Source organism: Sycon ciliatum, chromosome 10, assembly GCF_964019385.1.
Source record: "Sycon ciliatum chromosome 10, ocSycCili1.1, whole genome shotgun sequence".
Classification (NCBI taxonomy): Eukaryota; Metazoa; Porifera; class Calcarea; order Leucosolenida; family Sycettidae; genus Sycon; species Sycon ciliatum.
Genome location: NC_088652.1, coordinates 3,035,591 through 3,049,618, shown reverse-complemented (window position 1 = coordinate 3,049,618; position 14,028 = coordinate 3,035,591). Strand labels below are relative to the sequence as shown.

The following is a 14,028-nucleotide window of genomic DNA, read 5'->3' as shown; positions in this document are numbered from 1 at the left end:
CGCACGGAATTGCTAAAATTAATGTTTTGTTCCACAGAATCTGATGTCAGCCAGTGCATGCCTGATGCTGGGGTCGGGAGGAGACAGGACCATGGCCGTCCACGAACAAAATACGAGCGACAGTTGACCTCTGCGTGCACTTCGTTGGAATTATTTAGCTCTTTCTATACAGACCCACAGTTATTTGGGAACTTGTGGCCTGGCACGAGGGTAACATGGATGCAGCTAATGGGATTTCGGTCTTTGACTACTTGGTGGTGGGGCTGATCTACTCACCTCCCACCGTTTAGGCGCTGCATCTGCGCCTTTGATCCTAGAGGGTGGTGGCGCTCCCATGACGGATGCGGAAAACTGGGCTTCCAGCCGAGTCTCACGCGAACCGTGAAATTTTTTTATTTTATTTTATACAGCATCATCAACATTGTCGTCATGCATGCACTTCTTTATCTACAAATGTAAATGTATAGCCTAAAGCGCGAACGCCATTGCGGAATCGAAGAGGACAAAAAGCTGATTTGAGGCGTGAAAACAATCAAAACTATTTAACAGTTAGAATCAATGTTTACAAGTCCAGCTACATTGTACATGTACAAATATTGTCCAGCAACGTTAGCCTCGGTCGTGTATGGCATGCGTACATGTTTTGATGTAACCAGAGTTCTTTCTGAAGCCGAGCAATACTGATAATTGATATCGTAGAGCAAATGGTAGTACGAAATAATTGGACACGCTGTAATCTGCTCACTGCTATAACGAGCAACACGTGCAGGGCAGTCGAAAGTGATGAGCTCCTGAAAACATGCGACCAATCAAGTCACGGCTGTCGTTGACAATTTCTCCTCTAATTGATGGCGTTTTATATGGTCCTACATTGCAGATGGGGCTGTGAGATGCTCCGTACCAGATTGAAATAAAAAAAATGTGAAAAGGCCACTTTCGACGGCTTGGTAGCGATGCAACGCTGTACTGTAGTCTGTAGCTCAGCCCTGGACCGGACTAGCTACTGCTTCTTCACAGTGTGCCCTCTGCAGTCTCATGGAACAATGCCCCGTCACTGAACACTGAAGGTAGTCTAGGCCATATACGGAGTCCTAGGCCCTGCTGGCTCTTGGCACTAGTACTAGTACTACTAGTAGTAAAGCAGAGTCCTTATCCTTCTACTCATGACCTGTCAGAGTGTGCTATTACATGCGGTGCTTATCCTCGCCGCATGCCTCTCGAGATCGCTGCAATGTAGATATTGTACATCATGTACTGCGTGTAGGAGAAGCGCGCGCCGAAGTGTCTCGGAGTCCGGAGAATGATCAGACTCGTACCCATCCGGGCGATGATGATGCCTGGCTATTCCGCATCCCATTTTTAGTAGTCTAGAATATACATGAGAAGAGTGTATCTTGCACATTGTGCGTTGGTATTTTGACGTGATAATAGTGATTGATGGTTAATCAATTGGAGATTGGAGAGAGTCGAACTCGTTACGCGTACCGTGGACGCAGCACCATCAAGGTTTCAGCCAACGCGTGCACTCGCAGGAATCACAGAGCAAGGTCAACTGTGAACTGGGACCACCTTCGAGACTAGAGTAGAGATCGCGTTCACATGCTTTGCGTGTGCATGTGTGTGTAGTCTACGTAGAGCCAGACTGGCTGGCCTAGCTTGGTGCTCTGCATGAAGCCGACAGACCTTGAATACATTCCCACAGCAGAACCTTCCCAAGCTTTCACCTGTCCTGCTAGTAAGTAGTAGTGCTAGCTGTAGCCTAGGTAGGATAGCCTGACACTCTTGGACATAATGATAAGCCATAGGACTCTACGAGCAAGTGAAGAGTCTTCCCGCTGGTTATATTCAGATAGCCACAAGCATACCAACACAAACAGGTGCGGCATAGTGTCAGCAGCAAGCAAGGTCAGGCTGATTCTCGCAGACCAAATTGTCACACTGGTATAAATACCACCACACCGACTCAGTTTACCTCATCCATGAGGAGCCAGATTTCAAGGTTTGGCAAACCCGTGCGCAAGCTGCTTCTCTGGTTGGAACTCTTCCGCTCTTGGCGCAACCGCCCCGTGAGCTTTTCACCTGCTTTCAAGTGATCGAGGAACGTGAGTGTGAACTTTAAGACTGCGGCATAGCTCTTTTACGCAGAACAGTTGCTGACGAGTTTGAACTGGCTACCGGTCGTTCCTCCGATCCAAAGAGCGTGGCCCATATCAACTTGTAAGCTATCCACGTCTGGCAAGGCTCGCGCAAGGGTCATAAACACCACGCAGGTACGCTGCTAGTCGAAAGTGTCACGGCCTCTGCCCTCTATCGGTTCCCTATTGGCGTTTAAAAATCTGCTACCCGCATGTATAATAATTATTTATAATGTCTCCAGTTTGCTGTGAAAAAAAGAGGACAAAAAATGTTTATGCTGTGCGCTTCAGCTCGCACGTGATGCAGGAGAGTCGTTCTGCTGTGTCGACCCGGCAATCATGTGATTGTAGGACCAGACTCATTCGCCCTGGGTCTCGTGCCCCCCCCCCCCTCTTGCCCAGGCTAGGTGGTGAGTGATATTCCAGTGGTAGTGGCTCGCCAGGGCTCGTGTGACTCACACCTCAGACCTCCTCAGCAGAATACAGCGCATGCAGCGACACAAGTGGCGCTGAAGACCGCGCGGTTGCAGCGGTGACCATCGCGGTCTGCAGGCGGTGACTTCAGGCACACCACTTCCCGTTGTTTTCTCTCGCCTCTCTCTCTCCCCAGCCCTGTTATAAGGCGAGGAAGTTTGGCTGTTAGGCTTGTATGACTCTCTGCTTCGTTCCTACCGCGAGTCCTGTGCCAATCACCAAGGGCATTTGGAAGGAAATTGATAACCATCAAACTCGTAGATGTGGGCCATCAACGCTCTACTCTAGCGTTATAAGTGATAAGGTGTGCTGATATAGCTGGTGGAAGATACATGTAGGTAGAGAGAGAGAGAGAGAGAGAGAGAGAGAGAGAGAGAGAGACTCAGTTCTTTGGACTTTTCTTCAGAGGTATGAATTTTATGGACGAGTAATTATACATCAATCTCTCCTGTGCAACATGTAACGTTTCTTGGCTGGCGATGTTTTTCGGTTTCTTCCACGCTTCTAGGACTCAAGCACGGCCAGAAGCGAGAAGTGGCCTTCTTCAAACGCCGCGTACAACACCACTCTACTGGAGTAGTCCCCTGTACTGCACTGCAGAGAAGCCATCAAGATGCTACGCGCCATTCTGCTCCTCCTGATTGCTGTGTCCGTAGCACAAGCCCAGATAGCCAGGTAAGAGACTTAAAACGAGTTTTACTCTTTCTCTTTCCGATATCCTGTCTTTCCTTGATTTCCTTGTGAGCTTTTGTTGTACATACATGTGTAGCATGAGACTATCCTATAATTATTGTTGTACAAGGTATAGAATATGATCTGGCACATACATGACTTGTGCATGTACGCAGTGCATACTGCAGTTGGAGACGTGAAACAACTGAGCACATAATTCGCCAAGTGTGTCGCGGTTGCACTCGAAATAGCTGTCGCCGATTGATGCGCTCTCCATCGCCAGTGCCTCTACAAGCCAATTCTTGCAGAAAAAAGTAATTGAGCGTTGAGAAGGGCATAAACACAAAACGATGGCACAGGAATGTTTGGAGAGTTGCCCTGTGGAAGCCTGTCAAGATTGCCTCTAGGCACCTAGCAAAGAGCACGCTTCTTTAGCAGGGGCTTGAAGCCGACATACACAGGTACATGTAACCTCGTTAATCTTTTATGATATCAAACCCCTAACTCTGTTGAAGCGGATATAACTTCATTTTGACGATGGCAAACCCCTGGTCCAAGACTCTGTAGCTCAGCCCCACACTATTAATTTTGTCTCAATGTCTGGATTACAGTGAACATGTCTGCCGTGTTGTTTTCGAATTCCCGCGACACGCATGCTGGCCAGGGCGTTTGTTTATGTACACCTTGGAGGCACCAGCTCCCAGCTGGAGTACTGCTGATGGTGCAGCATGGTGTGAGGGTGTCCGACACGTCCCTGTTAGGGTTGTGGTGCATATTTAAACCATGCGTTTTAGCTCCACATACATTATACTGACTCGTTGTGGCGGTCAGAAGAGTGTTTTATGGTGGCAAGTTTCTACGCCTCGTTAGCTATTGAGCGGTTCTACAATGGACTACATAGATGGTGACAACATGAAGACTCCAAGGCTAAGGCCATCTATCTCGCTACATACATATGCGTGTAACTGATTTTGAGTCACATAGAAAAGCCGCAAGTTGAGGGGGCCTGTGCAGATGGCGGTTCTGTCCCGCTGTTGTCCCGACATAGCAGTGCAAACATGGCCCAGTCCTTGAGTGAACGCTGCATGGAATGCTAACACCCAGTGCAGGGTCTACTGAAATAGTGCGCCGCACAGATGTGTACTTATAAACCAGGCCTGGACGTTTGCCCGTGGGCCTTGGCGAGAATTCACTCAGTCGCAGTCCCTTGCTCGTTGTAAAGTGATGCGAAGAAGGCCTTTTAGCGCACTTGATCACTTCCTTTGCCTTTCTAGAGTGAGTTCAGCTGGGGCACGCTGCCTCAAGCACCAGCGCCTAGGGTTTTGTTGGCTTGAATCTTATCAGTACATGGCGAACAGGAAGGTAACATAGTGTTCAGTGCTGAGCAGTAGAACATGGCTGTCAATGTCACAACTCGGCATGTTTACAACGGGGATGGCCGCTCCATTCCGCAGGGTCAGCATTGTACGAGCCATGGCTCGTACCCAATGTTGATAAAAATTCTGTTCCTTCAAGCTGATATCTGGCTCTGCGTGCAGTTTGCAAATCATGCCAGCTGTCCCTGCGCAGGACATTTGACACACACCACTAGAGCACTAAAGAATTAATTAGCGTGGTCTCGGAAAGCATTGAACAAAGCTCCGACCGCTCCACAGCGCCATCTTTCTTGCGGTACTGCTAGTGAGTTTGGAACGTTGACAGCATTCCATTACTCCATTGGTATGGCATGAAACTCTAGTCGGTACTGAGCAATGACTCTGGATCACATGCACTTTGGACGCAGGACACTCGAAACTAAGAAACGTAGTGTTACGTACACATACTGACATAGCGTCGGGTTACATGTGGCTTCCGTATTGCGCTCAGTGTAAGCTGTGGAATCTCAAGCTACCGGTAGAAATAGGTCAGTTGTATGCAATAATGCTGCGAGAAGTGGTTATTACTAGTGGGTTGTTCATGCAAGGCTTCGTCTTGTCTGGCGCTGGCGCTGGCCTTAGTTCGCGGTCAGAAGCAGCTGCGTTTCCGCAAATCTGTTTGTTCTGGCTAGAATCTCCGCTGAAGTGCAAGCCCCTGCGACGTGTAGCGAGTTGAGCAGGGCGCAGCGCATACCTCACACAGCAGGGTACCCAGCACTTTAAAAATTAGAGTCACTTACGAGTTTCGGAACGCCGCTAGACGGGTAATAGCATAGTACAACATGTAGGCTGGAGCTTACTTACATGTACACGTAGTAGAAGATGTAGGCTGGAATCTTCACAGCAATAACCTGGTGACGTTACATGAGCCTCAGACACTTTGTGATACAGCACATGGTAACGGTCCGTGTGTATGCGGAAAAGATGGAAAGCTCTGCTCAAACAAACTGTTATGGCCGACAAGACAAAAAACTCGCAATTATGCAATTTCATGTAACATCACATGTACACTGTAGATAGGTGCCCAGTGAACAGCGGAGGGAATTGACAATGGGTCGTTCTGGGGGTAGTCTGCAATCCAATCCGACGCTATCGTAGCGTGTGAACACCATCTGGCAATTCTACATCAATTGCTCTGGTGAAATTAGCCATGCTTGCGTGACACCTAAGGTGTAATAAACTGTGAGCACAAATCTAACCGAAATGATTGACTGGTACAATTTCAGTTATTGGTATGCAATGATTGCTCCATTGACTAATTCCTGTCTGGAACACTCCCCCTGGCCCATCCCATAGATTTCTTTTAACTTAACGACATGCTGGTCATTGCGTTCTTCAGCCTACATTGTGCATCACACATTGCACATGTAGTCAACTTCTCGAATAACAACTCTTTCTTCATGCCATGCGCGATTGAGGGTCATTATTCGAGGAAGGTCGACATGACAGCCTACGATCAGGAGGCGATCATGACAGAAAACTCTCCAGCTAAACGACGTTTATATCACGCCCATGGCCAGCCCGCATCCTTTTGTCTTTCCGAAGTGGCGCAAAGAGTGTGTAGGGGGTACTCGGAGTGACACACAAAGAGGTAGGCAAAGAAACTTTCTACAATCATCTGCCTGGAGACATGGGCGTTGACGGGTAAATGAAGTATCTTATGACTGAGGGAGCGACATCTAGAGCACAAATCAAAAATGCCCATTCCAGCACACTCTGCAATACGATGATGGTAACACAACTAAGACCTCCTTGTCAATAATCATCAGGCAATGATTAACAACATTCTCAATCAGCAGCAATGCATGGTACATGTAGTCGCAATTTTAATTAGGACAATCCTATAGTGCTCAGAACAGGCAATCCAGTTGACAAATTGCAATCGTTAGGTTCATCCAAAACGATCCTCTGTGAAGTGTGAACGTCCGTGCGAGTCTGTGTGTTGTGTAAGAGAACACATTGACGTGTTTTTCTGAGCAAGAACAGCAGGGTGCTAGCTTGCTGATGTACACAACTTCTGGGCTGAGAAAAAAGCGGATGCAATGATAGCAGAGCTACGGGTTTACGCCAGGATCCTTGTTTGTTTGCTAATTCTAGATTCATTGTGTCATTAGCCTCCGGAATTACCGACATAAGGGGTATTCAGCAGTCCTTCGAGTCAGTAAAGGCGCTAATTACTTCTCATCAGTCCTTGGGTATCACTTCCCTGTAATCTAGACTTGATCAAGATGCACGCAAAATCGCTGTCATCAGTTGTGTCTGAGTCGTTGTATTGTGTTCTCAAGCGATGCCGAGAAACACCCATTGGGGAGCTATCCTCACTTGAAAAATGCAAGTACAGCAGAACACGCCAAACCCGTGTTCATGCAGATAAACACGTTCCTGATTGTGATCACGATTAGCATGTAATAGTCTGGGTGACCTTCCTTTGTTCCTACACGCCTCGCAATCAACGTTTGATTGTTCTCAATGACCAACTTCGCTGATACTATACAGAGAAAGGCGTAGAAATTAAAATAAACTTATTCTGATTTTACTATCGGGTCTGTCATGGCTTTGGAAGGCGGGCCAGGGTAGGGGTCTGATTAGAATACTGCAGTAATAGTCAACCGTCAGTTCAAAGTCTGAAGCTACGGCTATCTACTGGTACCCTTCGAATCTAAGTGAACGAGATGGTCCCATGTTGTGCAGGGGTGCCCACTGAGTTTAAGGGGAACGCTGTTTGCGCGATCTAACTGTCTGATAGCGTAGAGAATGAAGTGCTTTGCCCGTTGGCTTGGGTGATTGGATGGGCTGCCCCGGCCACCCACAACGCACCGTGGATGTCTCTCAGAAACTGGAGTCTAACGAGGTCACTCAGAGTGGTGAAAGCTACACGGCGCCTAGGCAAGCACCATCCTAGTCATAGGCCATCAGCACCAGATCCAGGAGAATGCCAGCCCCATTGGTCTACACCGTCATACAGAGCAGAAACTCCAGGCTTTAAGAGCCACAGCACCCTTTCTGCACACATCCTCTGCTAGCAACGACAATACTAGACTCTCGGTGCACGTTTGCTGGAAAGATTTAATGAAGAGCGTAATGCTTGTATTAGATGAGAAAGATGGACAACCAGGTTCTAACAAGCTTAACTTGGAAGCGCTAGACACAGCACAATGGATCTACTCTGTAATAATTCACAACTACTAGCAGTTGACAAACCTATCAAATATTACTAAGCCAACTGATGCGAGGACACGGATAATACTTGATTAGCCCCTCTTGAGATTTGCTAAGCTCAATTGCAGCTAGTCTAGTTCATCACAAAGGCGCTTAAGAGTGTTACCATGAACCAATGAAGTTATACTTGGCCTTGTTGTATGCTTATCGCGCCCGCGGCGGTCACCCACTGTTTCCTATCTGTACCTGCTATCCGGAGTCACTGAGCTGGTAGGACGGAACGTAAGGTCGTTAGTAATCTGTTGACATTCGCCATTTAGTCCAGATGTGTATCACCGCGCTATCAGGGACACCATCACTCCATCACCTTACGTTTCACCAGTGTGTGTCATGTATCATGATTATGCGTTGTAGCTATGCATTTACTTAAGACCTTGTATATGTAGTTTGTCAGGGACTCCGCCGAAATTGCATTCCTTGCAAGATGTAGCTGAGGATACGGGGCAGAACGCCCCGGGGGCTCAACACTGGTGCTGATAAAGTGACGTACTACTAAAGAAAGTCTGAGAATGTTCACAGCATGGCGTCACTGACATTCCTGGATGGAGATAAAACTCTGCACACAGTGCCTCTGGGCACAATATCCACAGTCAATGAATATTTCAGAATTGAAATCACTTCCATACAAAAAACAATCAAGTTACGATCTAGCGGGCGTTACTCAATTCGCGCAGGGAGTCGAGGAGAGCTAGTTTTGGTTCTTTACATACCATCGTATTAAAAATTATCTAGCCGTGGTCTGTGGCTATCCGGCGCACTACGGATATTGAACGCCCCATGCTGGGAACACATGTCGCCATAATGCGCCGAATGTACTTCGAAGTACCACGCAGCACTGAAACCTGCTATATATTTTTGTCCGTCGGGCTCGTTTGAAATCAACATTAGTACACAACACCTGTGTCGGCCTGCTACCAATTTTACAATCCACGTCCGTTTCGGAAACCTTTCAGGCAATCGGCGACGCGGCTGGATATTCAGAATAACTCCCCATAAAAGTCCCGTTTGCAAGCCGGAAAGTTTGTGGTCAGCGTACGTTGGTTTGTAAAGTGTTGATGAGACTTTAGACCGGGTGTGAAGAGCGCTCCAGAAGAAGAGAAAGAGCTGTGTTGATGGACACCAGCTTGCATTATATCTAAGAACATGTGTCAGCATACAGGAGTCGGTCAGATGGCCTAACATATTGCACACAGGATTGCGAATATGACGAACATAGCCTGGGTTAAGCATCTGCAACATACGCGCAAACCCAGTGAGTTTCGCCTAGTGCTACTACATACACAATGTACATGTGTATGACTTCGGAAACAGAGGGACGTTTTCACGAACGGACACGGTGCATGCATGCACGAAGGCGAACAACTGGTCCCCCGCCGAGACAACTAACGCCGCATTGACCATCGCTACACTAGCTGTTGTCACGATACTCAGCAGTGCAGAGACAGATATAGAGATACTGTGTGGTGCACAAGATGTTCACACCAATAGCCAGTCTGATAACACTTCGCACGGGAAATTACAGTACACAATACCATCGATTCTAATGCAATTTGATTTGATTGCTGAAACAACCTAATAGTTTAGTCAGTAGTTGAGTACTTTGCTTGAGGCAGCAGACACGCCCGAAAATGACCAGTTTGTCCTCATTGAGGCGGTGCCCAGAGCTGAGACCAGTCTGAATTTGAGTGGCCAGGCAATATTCGAGTGAACTAACCCTTTAGTTTACGCTGAGTTTATGTTCATGTACCCGGGCGAACTCTGCATCAAGTTCAGACCTGATTTTGCTGGAGAATAGACTAGTCATGAATTGTATGACAATGAAGGGCTTCGAAGGACAACTCTAATGATCCATTCCCTTTCAAATCATCGTCGGCTATCCCTGAGAGTGATTTTGTCCTGGTCTGGATGCGTCACGGTGTGATGGATGTCGCCCGTGCTCGTGTTACCTAATATGCGTGTGCTCCTGCGCGATCAAATCAAGGATCTTGTTTCAGAGGTCTGGAGATTCAAGCCAGGTGCGCTCAAATTCTTCACGCGCCAGGGATTTGTGGCGGAGAGCGAAGCGTTTTTCAGCAATTGCATGATTTTACTTCGAAGTACTCCGGTACAGTGTACGACTGGAGGCGTCGCTGCAGACTGATCCTTTCATACTGGCGAGCAACACGCCGGATAGTTATTGCCCACTTCTGTAGCTCATCTCCACCGATGATTGCGTGTCAAGAGGCGTCTTTTAACGACAAGTGGCGCCTGAATGAAGCACTCAGCACTGGTAAACCGTAACACTTCTAACACTTTTATTACTTTTATTCCGTAACTGGGCTAAACGTGATTGCTATTGCTAATGATTTACATCGAAGTACATGATTAAGTAGTGGAACGGGGATGTGGGGTGTTCAGGGAAAGAGGCTAGTATGGAGATGGTTACTGTATGGAATATGCAGGGTACTACGCTGTACTCTTGAAGTACTGTAATGATGTACGTTGTACATGTAGATCCTGCTTCTCCAATAGGCGCACTCTGCATGTCATTATGATCAGAACAACGTCTCTGCATTCTCTGGCACTGGGAGCTTTCCAGCATACCCTGCCGTAGCTCTAGGACATACTTGTGCATGCGCATTGCAACAACCGCTGAATGCGGATAGTAATGTTGCCAGCAGAGCTACAGGCCTTCTTTGATTCACACTGTACAGCGGCGCTGGAGAATCAACAGAATCGCAGAATTGAACGCCTTCGTTCAGGCTAGGCAAGCGTATAAAGCACCCAGAATTATCGTGTGCAGCATGGTAGCAACTCCCCAGAGCATAACCGAAATCAAAATAATCATGTACAGAATAGATACTGCCATCTGGATGATTTGAAATCACTTCAACCTTTAGACAGAAGCCCAACCTCCATCGATCACTTCATGTCCTACTAGTATTGGAATGCTTTAACGAGCGAGCCCATCTGTTGCATATTAGTTAACTCGACGCATTGCAGCATAATCACACTGATAGTTACAATTGATTTACGGCACCCCAACAGTGTTACAATGCGTGTACTTGGAAGTAGTAGTGGTGGAGATGAGACAGCAAGAGGAACGCCACTGAATCTGTCGCTGATGTTCTTTGGCCTGATCAATACTCAGAACACCGTCAGTGTCTGCATAATGATTTGCACTGAAGTACAATACACTGGTTCAATGTCGCTCAGGAATCCCATGATAATCAAACAAAGGGGTCTTGAACATTAATGTAGTTAGCAATGGCATTCGGGGCAAGGTATTATGATATGCACCTGGACTGGTGTGAGCGATGTCAAAAGTGGTTAGGATCAGCCAGGAGACGCGCTGAACCATCCGGAATTGGCCTTGCAACTAGAGAGGCCACTCTCCCTAGCACAGACCGCTGTTCAGTACATGAAATACCATGGTGGACAGTCAAACTCAGCAGTGCAACGTCTGCTCTGTGCCCTGGTTTGAGTAGCACGGACCTGGCCTTGGAAAGGAGCACTTGCGAGAGCAGATGGATATCGGGCTTGCGTGATGGCTGCACGAAGTCTTGCAGGGATTATGTTGTGAAGCAGTACAGCATCACAGTGTAGCGCAGGTGTTCATCTACTCAACTAGCACCACATTGAGACAGAGCGCCTCCAGCATTGGCAGCGTGGAATAGCGCGGCAAGATGTTCCGTGGCACTTTGGAGTACGTAGTTTACCCTAACGAGCCTGGAATGATGACAGTGTACAACAAACGCAGTATTTAGAAACGATGACAGCGTCCGTGCGTGTACAGCGCCAATGATTATGTGTGTGTGTGTGTGTGTGTGTGTGTACTGCAGCAATGGGTATCACCAATGAAACCCTTCATGTACTTTTGGTATCACTGAGTGACCTTCCAGAACTACCGTGCATCCACGCGTTCAGGAAATGGTTTGTCAGTCTGCATGGTCACGTAGCTGTGGCTAACCACCCTGTTCACGTAGAACAGTACACCAATTGGTATTTTGAAGAACGTCTCACCACTGGGTATCAGCCCACGAATATGTACTGTTTCCCAGGCAACTCCATGAGAGCATCTGCCAGCAAGAGCACAACGACTACGTTCAATCAGTGTCATACTCCTCAGCGGGTGGGCTGTACCTGGAACACTCCCAGGCAACAAAGGACATTTTGTCGCTGTCAGGGTCATGCCACGTAGCCCTTGCTGGTCCCGCCTTCCTCTCGGATCTCAAAGAACAGGTAGAGCGCATGAAGATTTAGCTGTCAGAGAACATCTTGGAACCGTCAAACAGGTGCGCATTTTTAAGTGATCCAAATAGGTCGTCATACTTTGGTGGTTCACCAGGGCGGAGCTATGAAAGTTGAGCCCGTTTACATCACCTTTATATCCTTGAGCAGACTTGACAACCACCTGTAGCTGTTGATGGTCAACCATCCGTGTGCAGTTTAAAGTCCTCCTGGGGTCCTTGGACTCCGAGGATACACTACTTTCAAACCTTGGAGTTCCGCGAATTGTCAAGAGTGTCCCTACCATCCGTTTCTGAGGAGATGTTGCATTGAGACAAGGGACATAACAGTACATGCCGAGGAGGCATCTTTTGTGGTTTTTAGCCCAGCTTTCGATGTGTGTTCACAAGGTCACTGCATGGATTCACCTTCAGTTTCGAATACCGCTCATAACCAAATAAAAATCCAAGCCTAACCCATAATGATGAACACAACCATCATCTACATGTATACAACACCAACCGCATGTCGTGGAAGTTTAACGCCTCGAGTCAATTTTCATGGAATTCATTTTGTGCGTATGTACGTGTGTGTATGTATGGGCGTGTTTCTGCGTGCATGCATGTGTGTACGTGTGTGCATGCATATATGTGTGTGTGTATTTGCCTGCTTGTCTTCACATGTATTTCTAGAACGTATCGTTGGAGACCAAGACAATGGAGTACTTGCAGTGGGTCGTGCGGTGGAAAGGGCTTTCAGCAGCGCCAGGTCGAATGTATTGAAATGCTCACTGGAGAGCTGGTGGAGGCACGGTTCTGCCAAAGCCGCCGCGTGATGAAGCCGGCCACATCGCAGGTACGCTTAACACCAACGTAGAGTCCGTGATGGGACTGATGGCGTTCACCTCTGCATTTGCTGCATGACGTCATTCTTCTGTTTGATCATATTATGACATCGTTCCAATACTGAACGCTTTGCAAGCAGCGCATAAAACAATCCTTATTTCCCCCAATGCTACATTTTCATTTTTCCATTTGCAACTTTTGAGCTTTACCCGAGGATATGAATATAATCCTAGGTGATAAGGTTGCGAAGAGCATACCGGTACATTAAAAAAATGCATCCAGTTTGGGAAGGAACAACTATGCATTCGAGTATTTTGTCTGTCCAACCATCGGAATGCGTGCCAGTTTAAGCAGACCATTGCCCGTTTAATTGTATAATTTGTCCCATTGTGCAGGCATGCGGATTTTTGGACTGCCCGGTGACCGTGACGTCACGGCCAGGCCCCTGCTCCAGGTCGTGTGGCAGTGGCATTCTCCTCCCGGTGACCACGTGCAAGCAAGTGATGGCCAACGGCACGGAGGTGACGCTGACGCAGACGCAGTGCGATGCGCACGACTCCGGCGCCTTCTCCAACCTGGAGATCTGCAACCCGCAGGCGTGCCCGCCCGAGTACGTCATCTCCCCATGGCAGCCGTGCTCTAAAACATGCGGAACAGGTCAGTACCTTCTTGATGCGCCAGGTGTGGGGAGGGGGAGGGCAGGGGTGCGGAGGGGAGGGACAGGGTGCGGAGGGGAGGGACAGGGCGCGGAGGTGAGGGACAGGGCTGGGGCGCGGAGGGGAGGGACAGGGCGCGGAGGTGAGGGACAGGGCGCGGAGGGGAGGGACAGGGCAGGGAGAACTTTTACAACTATAGTGTGTGTGTGTGCATGCGAGCGGGCGTCTGGACTTAGTATTTCAGTGTAAATGGTGGTGTTGGAGCGTACGAATTCAGAGAACAGAATCTGATATCAGAACTCTTATACATATAGATAAAATAGTCACTGAACAATTCATCACGCCCTTGAAATTCTCTTCAATGCACTAGCATTGCTACTAACATCTGTCTAAAACCAGTTGC

General features: G+C 48.0%; 1 protein-coding gene across 3 annotated transcripts in view; it reads left to right on the top strand.

Annotated features, from left to right (window-relative positions):
* Positions 1 to 14,028, top strand: part of LOC135826293 (protein madd-4-like) — a 31,653-nt gene that overhangs the window by 15,083 nt on the left and 2,542 nt on the right. The window contains exons 1-4 of one of the 3 annotated variants that reach the window (XM_065338919.1): positions 2,017 to 2,270; positions 3,118 to 3,284; positions 12,817 to 12,979; positions 13,365 to 13,626. In XM_065338919.1, coding sequence (XP_065194991.1) covers positions 3,223 to 3,284; positions 12,817 to 12,979; positions 13,365 to 13,626 — 487 coding nt within the window. In that variant the 5' untranslated portion in view covers positions 2,017 to 2,270; positions 3,118 to 3,222. Of the gene's footprint in view, positions 1 to 2,016; positions 2,271 to 2,766; positions 3,018 to 3,117; positions 3,285 to 12,816; positions 12,980 to 13,364; positions 13,627 to 14,028 lie in introns of those variants that run through there. The other 2 variants (XM_065338918.1, XM_065338920.1) reach the window with 2 other exon arrangements.